This window comes from Pangasianodon hypophthalmus, chromosome 4 (genome assembly GCF_027358585.1).
Source record: "Pangasianodon hypophthalmus isolate fPanHyp1 chromosome 4, fPanHyp1.pri, whole genome shotgun sequence".
Classification (NCBI taxonomy): Eukaryota; Metazoa; Chordata; class Actinopteri; order Siluriformes; family Pangasiidae; genus Pangasianodon; species Pangasianodon hypophthalmus.
In genome coordinates, this window is record NC_069713.1 from 21,260,443 (window position 1) to 21,273,600 (window position 13,158).

Genomic DNA, 13,158 nt, shown 5'->3' on the forward strand with positions numbered 1-13,158 from the left:
TCCTGGCCTATAGATCCTGCACAGCACATTTCTCCAACTCCTCATTGGATTGTGTATAAATAACTAGTCTATACATTACACTGCATGTTCCCAACCCTTGGGTAGGAGTTTCCCCCGGTATTATACATTTTAGTGGGTTCCCTGCTGTAACACACCCACATCAACTCAGGAAGGGCTGTTGATTAGTTGACCCAGGAGTGTTGAACAGGCAGAACACTGGGTTTACTCCAGGGCTACGGTTAGCAGTGTGTGCGTTCATTACACGCACCCTCCGTGCGCATGCGCAGACTTGCAACCAATCAGGTCTTTTATTTTGAAGTGATGGAATATGGCGCACATCGAAAGCTAAAAGGTAGAGATTAACTTGGCAAATAGACAGCAAGAAGTTCGTGTATTTCCTAATATCCGAACCCTGACTAATAAGACGGGTGAAAAGCTACCAGATTAACTAGCGTTGTTAAAAGCAGTGAATTTCTCGGTGTAGCTGCTGTCTTGGGGTACTTTTCTGGGGTTTTTCTTTACACATTTATAAACTCCTGGTTGGTCTATATAGTGCCTGTGTGTGTATATAACAAGCTCGCGCGCGGTTCATGAGCTAGCTAGCTAGCACAGCGCCTGCTCTCCTTATGTGATGCTCTACGTTAGCACCTTATTAAAGCTGAAAAGCTGACCGTGTTTGCGTTTGGACGCTTATCGTGAAGATGACTGAGAGTAGAGAAGAGCGTCGTTTCGCTGAAGTATCCCGAGACTCCATCAGACTGATGGCGGAGAGCGCCGGGGTCGAGCTGGGTGAGGAGTTAGCCTCGATGCTCGCCGAGGACGTGTGTTACCGCCTCAGAGAAGCGACACAGGTAAACATCCATCCTAAACACCATCACACCCTCACTTCACACGCATATACATGCATTTAGCACGAATAAACATGAAACTCACGGGAAACGTACGTCTGGCAAGTGGAAAAAAAGTGACTTTATATGAATTTCTCACGTTTTTACCTCAGAACAGCTCACAGTTCATGAGACACGCCAAGAGACGCAAACTGACTGTAGAGGACTTCAACAGAGGACTGCGCTGGAGCAACACTGAGGTAAAGTACCACGACACATCTCTCCTATGTGAGGTGCCTCAGATGTGCTTCAGTCATGGAAAACCTAGAAAAGAACATTTTTGTTTACTGAAAAGTGCTCATGAAGAGCATAAAGTAAGACATTAGTGTTTGGAACCAGTGGCTGTATGGGATATTTTGGTAGAAAACTTGTACATATCGTACAAATAGTATATTTTCTTGAGACCTTAAGTTGTTCTAGTACAAAACATGCTGCAACAAATAAAACTTACAATCCCACCTCTGTAGGCATCAAGTTTATCAAATCCAGCTTAGTCCAGCTCTCAGCTGCCAAAACTGATGCCAATCTGAGCGTAGAGAATAAAAACACAGTAAAGCAATTAGAAATATAAATATCTCAACCATTTCTTGGTCTATTTAGTCAAGTAATAGAGAAGCTGGAAAATAACATCAGTTGGCAAAGACGTGCTGCGTCTCAATTCGCCTACTTATACTAAGCACTAAAAGTATGTACTTTTTTTGTGAAGAAGTACATACTTTTGAGTGTGTAGCAAAAGAGTATGCAAGTACTGGGACATACTAACACGTCATGTAAAGGAAGAGAACACTGTGACCGTAAACAAACTCCTCACTGCATTTCAGCTTTTCTTCATTTATTATTCCTCATATAATTTATACTGTATCATTTAATTTACCATTCCCTTGATTTATTTTTCCACATTTCATTTACACCTCTCCAAAATGCATCCTTGAATTTGGCAAAGCAAACCGTCACAAAACAACTCCTGCCTCGCGCAAGGAGTTTTGGGCTATATTAGCTGAAAAAGTGTCCACGGTCCCACACTTCGAAAATCTACCAGAAATAGTAGACCATCTGGGTACCTTTGGGATACTCATTCCAATATAGTACGATTTACGATTTTAATTCTAATCTCGGTTACTATTTAGGATGGATAGTAGGCGAATTGAGACGCAGCAATGGTCTCTGCAGTGTATTTTGGCAGACGATGGCTGAACAGCCTAAGATGGATATTTCAGCAGGGATTTATGCAGCAGCAGGCCCTCAGATATTTTATATGCAGTGTGGAATTATAATATGAGTTTAACATTTATGGCTCTATTAGCAGCCTCAGTTTGAAAAGAAAAAAAAAAAAACACTCAGTTTGGCACAATGATGACAGTGAAATCACCCCAGAGGTGTGTACTTGCATCTACATAGACCTAATGCTTATCTTTGTCACCCACTGCCACTGTTTGGTGAATGACATCTCTCATGTGCTTCTTGAAAACTGGAAAGTCATATGAACCCAGTTATAATTGTATTGCAGCCATGCACCTAATATACTATCCTGGATTTATAACCTTAGCCTTGATAAATTGTTTTCTCCGGTGGGGGGCACAGTGGCTTAGTGGTTAATATGTTTGCCTTGTACCTCCAGGAGTTCAAATCCCCCCCTCCACCCTGTTGAGTGTGAATGTTCTCATCGTGCTTTGGGGGTTTCCTCCAGGTACTCCAATTTCCTCCCCCAGTCCAAAAGACGTAGTTTATGTGTGATCGTGCCCTGTGATGGGTTGGCACCTGGTCCAGGATGTCCGCTACTTTGTGTCCCAGGTTCACTGGGATACTCTCCAGGCTACCCTGTGATCCTGTGTATGGTCAGCGATACGGAAGAGGGATGAATGGTTTTCTTCGGTTTCATGTATCTTTTCTTTCTCTCTTTTAGGTTATTTGCGGTTACGGTGCCCAAGATGCCGTACCATTCCGTCCGCTGAAAGAGGGCGATCTTTTCTTTGTTGAGGATCGAGAGGTTAACCTGGTCGAGTTGGCTCTTGCCACCAACATTCCCAAGGGATGTGCTGAGACAACAGTGCGAGGTAAAACACTTTGACCATTCCCAGTCTGGATATTATACAGGATGTTTAGATTTGTTCTGACTCTTATGTCTCTTTGATAGTGCATGTGTCTTATCTCGATGGAAAAGGAAATCTGGAACCTCAGGGCACAGGTGAAATACAGTTTTGGTTTAATTCATAAGATTTCCTGTTGAATGGTTTCTAAGGCTTACATCTTAAAATTAAAGAACAGAGCGTGGTTTACTGTGGCGTGACTAGTCTTCCCTCCTCAGTCCCCAGTGCTGTACAGTCTCTGTCAGATGACCTACTCAAGTATTACCAGCAGATCACTAGAGCCATATTAGGAGAGGATCCACATCTTATGAAGGTATGAGCTGTTGTCAGCATGAAGACTGATCAAAATAACAGCACTGCTCTGATAAAAGCATCAGCTAAAATCTCCTTTTTGAAAACACCAGGTTGCTTTAATGGATCTTCAGTCCAACTCCAAGATTGCCGCTCTCCTGCCTTATTTTGTTTATGTCATCAGTGGGGTATGGGACTTTCCTATTAAAATGTATTTGGGATCAAGTGTAAGAATTAAGGGGTATTTATGCAGGGCAGAATTTTGGACACACTGATATGTTAAGTGAATTAACTAACTATATATGATAATATTTATATGATATATGATAATGTTATTCTGACCTTGTGGTCGTTCTTCCAAGCATAATTGCCAGTCAGATGTCTCCACTTACTAGTTGAAGCAAAAGCATGGTGAAATAGAGTCTAGGATTAGTCTGTCTTTATAATCACTGAACCATCATGTACCCCCATTAGGTGAAGTCTGTAAGTCATGATCTGGATCAGCTGAACCGGCTGTTGCACATGGTGAAGAGTCTGGTTCAGAACCCATACCTGTATCTTGGCTCCTATGTGCGCAGTCTGGTTTCCAGCGTTATGTACTGCATCCTGGAGCCACTTGCCGCATCTATTAATCCACTCAATGACCACTGGACCCTGAGGGACTACGCTGCTCTGCTTCTCAGCCATATCTTCTGGTATATCATATACTACTACCACATTCACATTGTACATTTGCACACACAGACAAAAGACATATTACCCTCATAACATGGAATCAAAGCTTTTGGAAGTCATTTTACTAGCAGACTGAATAGGAGTAGCATTGCTAATGCTAAAAACTCTTACTTTGAACTACTACCTAAAAGAAATATGCACTAGAAGATATACACAATTTAATATGATAATACCACAGCACTGTTAAATTCTCGATTCTGATTGGTCAGAAAGTGTTGATTAATTTTCTACAACAGCACAGTTCTGACAGTAGTTCAGACTAGAAGGCAAATCACAGGTTTACATTAATGCACTTGCTCTAATATGTTATTGTTTCTATAGTAATAGACACAGGGACTTGTATGGTAGAGGGATGCACCGATAAACACATTAAAACACGTAATTGTTGATATGCTGAAGTATTCTGTGAGGAGATGTTTATTCAGGATTTTTGGTAGGAGTCACCACTTTCAGTGCATTATAAAAGTAAGAGGTAAAGCTGTATGTTTTCTGCTGTGGGAAAAGTTTCATGGTGGGTGCTTTGCATTTTCTCTTTTACATTCTGTAGCAAGCTGCATTCTTGTGTCGCAGTAACTTATGTAACTTAAGTAAGAGAGAGGAAAAAAAAGAGATCGGTGAGGGAACAAGTGTTTATTGCTGCTACAACATAAGTGATCAACTTCTGCTTCATGTCAGGCCACATCACACCATAGTGTGTTCTCAAGAGGAACACAGTTGTTTGTAAAATGGTTCGGCTCTCAAACTGTGTGGATTGAATTATATGTGCCAGTGAATATCCAGACCAGCTTTTGGTAAATTAAGCAAAATAATATTCAAGGTGAACAGAACACTTTGGAAATGCACAAATAATCACAACCACAATAAGTTATGAAGACAAACGTGTATGAATACAGAGTCCGGTGCATTTCATCTTAATGTATTAATGTTATTTATCTATCTGCTTTGATTGTGAAGGTTTTCTGTGTTTTTTGGGATAGGACTCACGGTGATCTGGTGAGTGGATTGTACCGTCAGATTCTGTTGTCACTGCAGAAAGTCCTGTCAGACCCAGTGCGTCCTCTTTGCTCTCACTATGGAGCTGTGGTCGGCTTGCACGCTCTCGGCTGGAAGGTAACTTGCACACACATTAAGGCGCGCGTGTAATGCTCCGAGCTGTGCATATATACGAGTGTATTTGTGTTTGCTGCAGGCTGTAGAGCGTGTGTTGTATCCCCACCTGCCTGCCTACTGGGCGAATCTGCAAGCCGTGCTGGATGATTACTCTGTCTCTAATGCGCAAGTAAAAGCAGATGGGCACAAAGTCTATGGAGCCATTCTGGTAAGTTTAGTGTGATTTTTATTCAGTTTTAGTTTGATCCAGGAATGCATGGAATGGAAATTTATAGTGGAATCTCCGTACATATATTTTTATGCCAATTGAATTTTGAATTTCCTAGTGAGATCCCTGCATCACAAAATATTACAAAATATCCATTACAAAATATCATACTACTGTCAACTACAGTATTGTCGATAGTGTATTATTTGACATGTTTTTTGGTTGGTGCTGTTTAGATTTCATGACTTTGTGTTCTTTTAAAATAATCTCATAACAGTATTTTATTGAAAAACACATGGATTTACTTTTTATTTTCTTAACATTTGATTGGAAATCTTGTAATGTCTTAAAGTCACACTTTTCTACTTCATAGGCTTGGTCTATGAGACATCTCTTTTGTGCTTCTTGAAACTATAAAACTCTCTTCCTGTCCACCAGGTGGCGGTGGAGCGTCTGCTAAAAATGAAAGCTGTGAGTTTGACTGCAGAAGGGGGTCCAGCTGCTCTTCAGAGTTCTGCGGGAGGAGGGATGTGCTTCAGAGAGAGCTCACCAGGCCTCAGTCCCCCTCCTGAACCCCTCTCTGAAGCCCCTCTGGGTATCGCAAGCCACTTGCAGGCAGCTGGAACAGGATGCCAGTGGGAGGAGTGGACCCCTGTCTCTCTGCCTGCCATGTACTGTGAGCTCTACTCCTTCTTTGGAGACAGTTTGGCTGTGCGTTTTAGCACAGGGCCTGCATTAGGCAGTGCACCACCTGCAGCCCCAGTGCAACCTTCTGATGCCAGGAAAGAGTCGGGGAGTGGCGCAGGCAGCATGGAGAGCACACGCAAGATGCCACAGCTCACTGCTAGCATGAACCTCAGCCCCAGACCAGATGGAAGCCCACGTACTGAGACTGTACCACCTACTCTGGGTGCTACTGCATCAGGGAGGTATGTACAGACGAAGGTCTACTGCAGAAGCAAATGGGCCCACATCATTAAATTTGAAACATGACTGCTTTATAGTTTGATCTGTTGCCTGATATTTTATTTGAGATATAGGGTGTGATGTTTTTGTCATGTTTTACATACATTAGTTCTCAGTTTACTTTATTTATTTATTTATTACTGTGATGGAAATCATGTCAATAAAATAATTAACAATGTGTAAATGGAAAGCTATTAAAAATATATTTTATGTAAAAGTACAAAATATTATTGTACACACTTACATAATGAAACTAATATTTGAATTGTTGGATTATGCTAATCAGATAAGTCTGAGAGGGTCAGTGGAGTTTTTCTTTTTACAGTTAGAGGAGTCCAAGAGCCCTATGTTAGATTAATACATCTACAAATTAAAATACATACATATATACAGTATATTCTGTATATATTTATGTATAATTTTTGAAACGTCATTGAAGGAGTCAAGATATCTGGGGAATTATCAAATTCTCTTTTTGCTTTTGACATACAGGTCTCTGGCACGCTCTTCTTCCTCCTCCTCATCCGCAGTCCCTCGTTCCAGGTCCTCCTCCCGTCCAGGGCGTTCTGCCAGCCAGTCAAGAGACATCTTCCCAAAAGCTCGTTTCCTGCCTTCCCAGGTGGGGCCTCCAGCCTTCTCCTTTTTGATTGGTGGGCGACAGATGGGCCGGCGATGCCAGGGACGACGTTTCCAGACGAGCTTCACTCCAACTCCATCCGTCAGCTCCCTTCCTCCACGGGCCTACGCCCACAAACTGCCAGTCATCGGGAGAGTGAGCAAACCAGTGAGGCGCTGGACGTGCTCTCATTATTCACTGTATCTGCCTCTTTAAGGCACACAGAGACACTGGGTTGGCTGGTTGTACTGTGGAACCAGCTACTTAAGCTTCCTCATGAACTGTTTCCCCCTTGAACTCTTTAAAGCACTAGATTTAGAAAGAACAGCTGCATAACTGTTCTTAGGCTGACCACAGACATGTTTTTTTCAACACACCATGACCTTAATACCAGCAGTTAGATTTATTTGTGAAATACTTTTTTGTTGGTTGTCTTTCAAGACGTTGTATCATGTAAGTGGAAATATTGTAAAATAAAGCCATGCACACTGTGAGGCTGTCTGTTTTGTCTCATACTTGAACAAGTGATTAAAAAAAGATGTTTTTTCTTTCCATTTTTCCCTCTACATCTCTTGCACAGTTATTGTAACAACTTAGATTGAAATGATTAAATCTATAATCCTTTAGTGTTCTTTGGTTGCTCCGTTGTAGAACCCTACAACAGAATGTTTCAGAAAGAGTTTTTAAAACCTGAACCCTTTAGAAAACCAAGAGATCTTTGAAAAACCTATGCATGGCCCTTTTCTAAAAGTGTAGTTTAAGATGGTTCAAGACTTCTTATCACATTTATATTGGACAGACAGCATGAAGTCTAATGTAGAGTAATTTTTTTTTTTAATGTACATGGAGATTTAAGATTCTTGACCTAGTTGAGAACATGTTATGACTGAGGGAACAGACCAGCCCTGCTCTGTCAGGTAATCCTGATCTTCTTTGTGCTGCTGAGTTCATTAAATATTCAGCACCTTGCTGAGAGCTTTAGACTGGGTTTGGTTACATTCAGAACAGAGCAGTACTAAGCCTATTCTTGATCAGGTCGGATTATGGCTCAAAATGCAGATTCTGTGCTGACTTTTTGCCGAAGTTACGCTTTCACCTTTTTGCTTCTCTGTTATCTCCTCTACATGATTATTGGTGCAGTTATTTTCATGGTGCTTGAGCAACCTGAGCAGAATTCACTTGTTGCTGAAGTACATGAACTTCGGGTGAGGTTTTTAGAAAACAACCAGTGTGTGAAAGAAAGTAGTTTGGATCGTTTACTGAAGAAGGTGCTCTTTGCTGGAAAACGTGGGGTAACTCTAAAAGCTGACAGTGACGAGTATAACTTCGACTTCACTTCATCGTTATTTTTCGTCATAACTTTTCTCACGACTACAGGTGAGCCACAGAGTACAGAACAAACCTCAAAATTATGGCATTATTATAAGTGAATTTCTAGACACTGTCTCATTATTTTGAGAGTCATAATTTCTAGAAACCTTGTTTTAACAAATGTTTTTTTCTTTAATTGGCGGAAATAAGCTACTAGAACTTCCACTATCATACACAGGCTCATATGTTCAGGGCTTGTGCACAGTGACACATCGTTTAGTTTTAATCATTTAATATGTGATGCATTTCAAATTACATTAAATCACATTACTGTTCAAAGCCTCTCTCAGCAAAGCTAACACTGCAAAATCAGCCGTTATATATACTTTGTAAATTGTGAAATCCAAAACAAGATCTAAAATATGTGTAGATGGTGATAAACAAACAGGGTAAGGAGGAAGATCTGCCTACAGTATACAGTATACACAGTATATACTGTAAGAAATGGAGAGTCTGGGGGATGGGGATGCACAACTAGGAGATTTTTTTTTAAATGGCCTTAGAATGTCTGGTCTTGATGAATAGCAATAGGCAATATGGTCAAGTTGGTAAAGAGCAATTACGTCTCTGCATAGCTTGTATTAAACACTAAGTTTACTTCCTTAAAATAAAATAAAGTAAATAAACACACCACAGTTGTAAAGAGATGTTAGAAGTGACAGGAGATGACAGCAGTCTAACCCCAGCTTTGGAGAACAGGAGACCTGGAACCCCGACTTTAGTCACAAGCTGTTACATTGATAGCTCCAATGTCTACATGTGTATGAGGACAAAAAGGAAAAGGACAAAAGGAACGATGGCCGTATGACAACAGTATTTATAACAAATACTACGTCACACTCTCACAACGTGACTTTGTTGAAGGTTTGTGTGTGTGTGTGTGCGCGCATGAGCACGAAAGGAACCCAGGTGTTATTCACCACCCCAGCTGTTAGGAGTTAAACAGAAGACTTAAAGCGGTTGTGGCCTCCCCCAGCCCTGCTGAAAAAAACAAGAGAAACCATCACAGAAATTCTAATGGTTTCCACTACCAATACCATTACAAACCATCAGCTAACCATTAAAACCATTACCATTATGGGTCCTTGATGGTATGCACCAGACATAACATGCCTCCAATAGAAGGCAACAAATTACCAGTAGAGACCCACAGGGACCATTAGAGTTTCCATTAAAACCAATACAATTCCCATTATAACCATTAAAACCATTATAAATTCTATGAGGTTTTCTATTCTTTTTTTTTTTTTTTCAGTAGGGAGGTCCTAGTGCCCTACCCACAGTGTATGCTTTTCAAACCCTCTTGGGTTGGATAACTCCAGCTGTCGAAATGCTTTACACTGGAGGCCGGTATAAATCACTGCAACCACAGTCATTTATTGTTTATATTTAATGGGCCTTTAAAAGAGACAGCTCAGTGGAAGTCATTTTTTTTCTTCTTGGTGGTGTGTGGTGAGTAAGTACATCCTGTTTTCCTTCAGTGAACACTTTTGGAAAAGAATCACTTTGGAATGTTATGGGGTCTTTAATATGGGATGAGTTGTGAGGATGCATTTTTTTCCAGGTTTTTAACACCATTATTCGTCTGACAAATCAGAGCTGTCAGTATATCACGTTATGAATAATCAAATTATTTCCCCTTCAAATGTAGACTTACCAAGGTAAGTGTTTGTTAACAGTTCTGTTGTGCATATGCAGGTTATGGTACCACTGTTCCACTGTCAGATGAGGGCCGAGTGTTTTGTATGCTTTACTGTGTCTTCGGTATTCCTCTCACCTTCCTCCTGCTCTCCTGCATCACCCATGCCCTGGTGCCCAGACTGAGTCATGCTCCCATACGCCACCTTCAGATCTACTGGGGTCTGTCTCGCAACAAGGCGGCCCTGATTTACTGCGGAATATTAGCGGCGAGCACAGCGACACTGTTCTTCCTGCTGCCTGCTGTCAGTCTCTGTCTGTTGGAGAAAGACTGGAGCTTTCTAGAGTCATTCTACTTTTGCTTCATTTCGCTCAGTACCATCGGGTTGGGAGATTATCTGCCTGGACAGACGCACAGTTGGGCTGCACGGCAAGCACTGGAATTCGCCACTTCCTGTAAGTCCAGGAAGGGTATTATTCAGTAGCTATGGCTTATTCCAACCTTTGTTAAGTAAGCTCTCAGTTTACCCTGGTTTATTTCCTGAAACCTAAAATATACTGCCATGGTCTGATTCGTAGACATCTGGATCAATCATGTAAAAAAGGAAGCCTTTTACAAGTAGATATGCATAAGCACTTGTCATGTTCAGCAAGTTTTATTTAGATTGTTATGCATCACAATTACTTGTTAACACAAATGTAGACCACCTTGTGTAATGATTAACATTCTAATGTTGACATCTTCAAAACCCTATACATACATAAACTTATATAATTTTCTCCTCAGGTTACTTGGTGCTCGGTCTTGTTGTCTTGCTGGTTGTTATGGAGAGCTTCTGGAAGCTGCAGCAAGTGCAGGCCTTGGTGCGTCTCTTTGTTGGGTCTACAGCAGCCTCACTAAAAGAAGATGATCTTGATGAGCAGGCGCTCAGTGAATGGCCAGACAGCCATGATATTCCAACAGCGGACGTCCAGTTTAAGCCTCCTATCTCCATCATCTCACACCGCATATCTGACTTACCACCAACCCCTTCTGTGGAGGATGCATGTACACCATTCACGCCACAAGTGGCAAGTTACAAGAAGACCGTGCGTCCTCCACATCAGCCAGACACTGATCCAGACCCAGCTGATCAAAACAACTGATTACCAAAGTCAAATGCACATCTGTCTTGTTACTCGTTCCTGGGCTTTAAACCAAATCCTGCCTGATGCACCTCTGACACTCTGATAATCTCAAGGATTTATCTGCCTGCAGTCATTGCCAGAGTGTTGGAGATTATACAGGAATTTTAGGAATTTCCTGAAATAAGTGTTGTCTGCATCAAAATCGGTTCCCCGCTGTTAAAGAAAATACTTCATACTTTATTTTCCATTTAAAGTTTCAATCCCATTATGAGCACAAACAATAGAGACATTCTTCAATACATTATTAAATTAACTGCATAAATATATACAGATGCTCAGAGTAAACTTGTAATATGTTTGAAAATTTTCTTTTAGTGTGTAGAGAAGTTCTGGAGTTAGTAATTTCAGAACATTTTTGTTGTGCCTAAGGCTATAAGAGTTGAACTCCAGTACATTAGGGGTGGCAATATGGCATTGTGATTTATTTTCTTATCCAACAGTCACAAAACAATTAAACTATTTAATGAGGAAAAGATGGTACAAAATTGGTACAGAAATTGAGGCAGTTAAAGGCCCAAGCAATGACGTTTGCGAGGGTTGCGAGATGGCAAAACCACCTCAGCAATCTTACAAGCTTACAGTGAATAACAATGGTTTATAACAACGATTTATTATAGCTCAGAGACTCAGTGGTTTATAAAATCACCAACACTGTAAAAAGTGTATCATTAGTAAATTGTCATTTTTCCAAGCCCTGCTGTACCATATTGTTTTCCCTGTAATGGATTAAAACTCACTTGGGGCTGTTTAAATAAACAAATTGATGTGTTTTGCTGCACATTTGTAAAATATTCTATTCTTTCATCTTTTTATTCTGTAATCTTTTTTCTGAATTTTCTGAGTTGAGTTAGAAAACTCTCAGCCACTAGATGGAAGCCTGCTCACAGTGTTCATGCTAATGCAAATTGAAGCCATCCATAAAATGGAATATTTTTAAAAGATGTTACATATTACAAAACATGAAATATCCAAAAAAAAAAAAAAAAAGACCAAATGTTATTTAGATCACTTGTATGAGGTGAGAAGAAGAAAGGGAATGATGGCTTTATGGCAAATTAAACAATACAAATGTCCAAATGATTATACAACAATTCTTTGGCTGTTCCTTTTAGTTATGAAATTTGCTAGATGCCTCACATCCTGATGAGGTGTTCCTCATATTGTGGTGCTTCAAGTTGTAGTTTTCTGTGTTGAGCCTCATCATGTTGCCCTACAGTGACACAATAGATTGGAGGCCAGGGTGTGAGCACAAGCACACGAGTGAGAGAGAGAGAGAGTGTGTGTGTGTGTGTGTGTGTGTGTGGGTGGGTGTGAGGAGAGATGGCACGGTGACTCAGAGACTGTGCCCAGCACTGATGGCTCTGCCTCGACTCATCCAGCCTGACATAAACACTCCTGCCTGCATAATGAACAGATGAGATCACATACTCTTAAAACGGTGTGCTGTCAGTGAAGTCTGTCCCCTGGAAAGCCCATAGACTCAACAGTGAAAATTGTCTGGAAGTTTCTTTCACTTTTGTTTAAGATTAGGATTGTTTCTCCTGTTTGATTTCATGATATCAACGTCACCTTTTGTCTTCACTCACTCATTCATCCCTAAGTATCTTTAAGCTTAAGGGGGTAATTAGGGATCTAAATGAAAGCTAACAGACACAGACCTCAACACAGACACATGGTGGTGCTGTGAGTAGCAGTGCTGCCTCACGGCTCCAGAGTGCTGGGTTCAATCTTAAGCTCTGGTTACTGTCTATTCACACAGGGTTCCTCTGGGTTCTCTGTTTTCCTCCCACTGTCCAAAAACATGCAGGTACATGCATCAGCTACACCCTTTCTAAAGGGTGCCGTGCAATGGCCTCTCTTCCCATCCAGGGTGAATTCTCATTCCCAGTGTTGCTGGGATAGACTTCGGATCCTGGATAAAGTGGTTACTGAAGATGAATAAATAATCGGCTAATAGTAGTTCTTACTTTACCTACACCTCTTTTAAATTTTTTGTTAGATAGGAAAATCCTTTGTGTAAATTCCATAGAAGGACATTCAAAGAGATCTCTGTGAAATGCT

General features: G+C 40.9%; 2 protein-coding genes across 3 annotated transcripts; both read left to right on the forward strand.

Annotated features, from left to right (window-relative positions):
- Positions 1–287: 287 nt before the first annotated feature.
- Positions 288–7,394, forward strand: taf6l (TAF6-like RNA polymerase II, p300/CBP-associated factor (PCAF)-associated factor). Of its 2 annotated transcripts, XM_026937126.3 has the most exons (11): positions 289–851; positions 1,001–1,087; positions 2,791–2,941; positions 3,022–3,072; positions 3,193–3,287; positions 3,379–3,453; positions 3,740–3,960; positions 4,978–5,110; positions 5,190–5,318; positions 5,757–6,247; positions 6,777–7,394. In XM_026937126.3, the coding sequence occupies exons 1-11, from the start codon at positions 702–704 to the stop codon at positions 7,114–7,116; spliced, it is 1,923 nt and encodes a 640-aa protein (XP_026792927.1). In that variant the 5' UTR covers positions 289–701; the 3' UTR covers positions 7,117–7,394. The 2 variants fall into 2 exon arrangements, with proteins under 2 accessions (XP_053089366.1, XP_026792927.1); XM_053233391.1 differs by lacking the exon at positions 3,379–3,453 and having other exon boundaries at positions 288–851.
- A 133-nt stretch (positions 7,395–7,527) lies between these two features.
- kcnk7 (potassium channel, subfamily K, member 7) lies at positions 7,528–12,116 on the forward strand. The gene is made up of 3 exons (XM_053233392.1): positions 7,528–8,277; positions 9,970–10,365; positions 10,697–12,116. Exons 1-3 carry the CDS (start codon positions 7,944–7,946, stop codon positions 11,053–11,055), a joined length of 1,089 nt encoding a protein of 362 aa, XP_053089367.1. The 5' UTR covers positions 7,528–7,943; the 3' UTR covers positions 11,056–12,116.
- The last annotated feature ends 1,042 nt before the right edge of the window (positions 12,117–13,158 follow it).

Excerpts from the sequence above, each read along its gene's own strand:
- taf6l (XM_026937126.3), top strand. The coding sequence starts at position 702 with ATGACTGAGAGTAGAGAAGAGCGTCGTTTCGCTGAAGTATCCCGAGAC. Across the intron at positions 3,288-3,378 it reads AGGATCCACATCTTATGAAG|GTTGCTTTAATGGATCTTCA; the intron begins GTATGAGCTGTT and ends TGAAAACACCAG. Across the intron at positions 5,319-5,756 it reads AAGTCTATGGAGCCATTCTG|GTGGCGGTGGAGCGTCTGCT; the intron begins GTAAGTTTAGTG and ends CCTGTCCACCAG.
- kcnk7 (XM_053233392.1), top strand. The coding sequence starts at position 7,944 with ATGGCTCAAAATGCAGATTCTGTGCTGACTTTTTGCCGAAGTTACGCT. Across the intron at positions 8,278-9,969 it reads AACTTTTCTCACGACTACAG|GTTATGGTACCACTGTTCCA; the intron begins GTGAGCCACAGA and ends GTGCATATGCAG. Across the intron at positions 10,366-10,696 it reads ACTGGAATTCGCCACTTCCT|GTTACTTGGTGCTCGGTCTT; the intron begins GTAAGTCCAGGA and ends TTTTCTCCTCAG.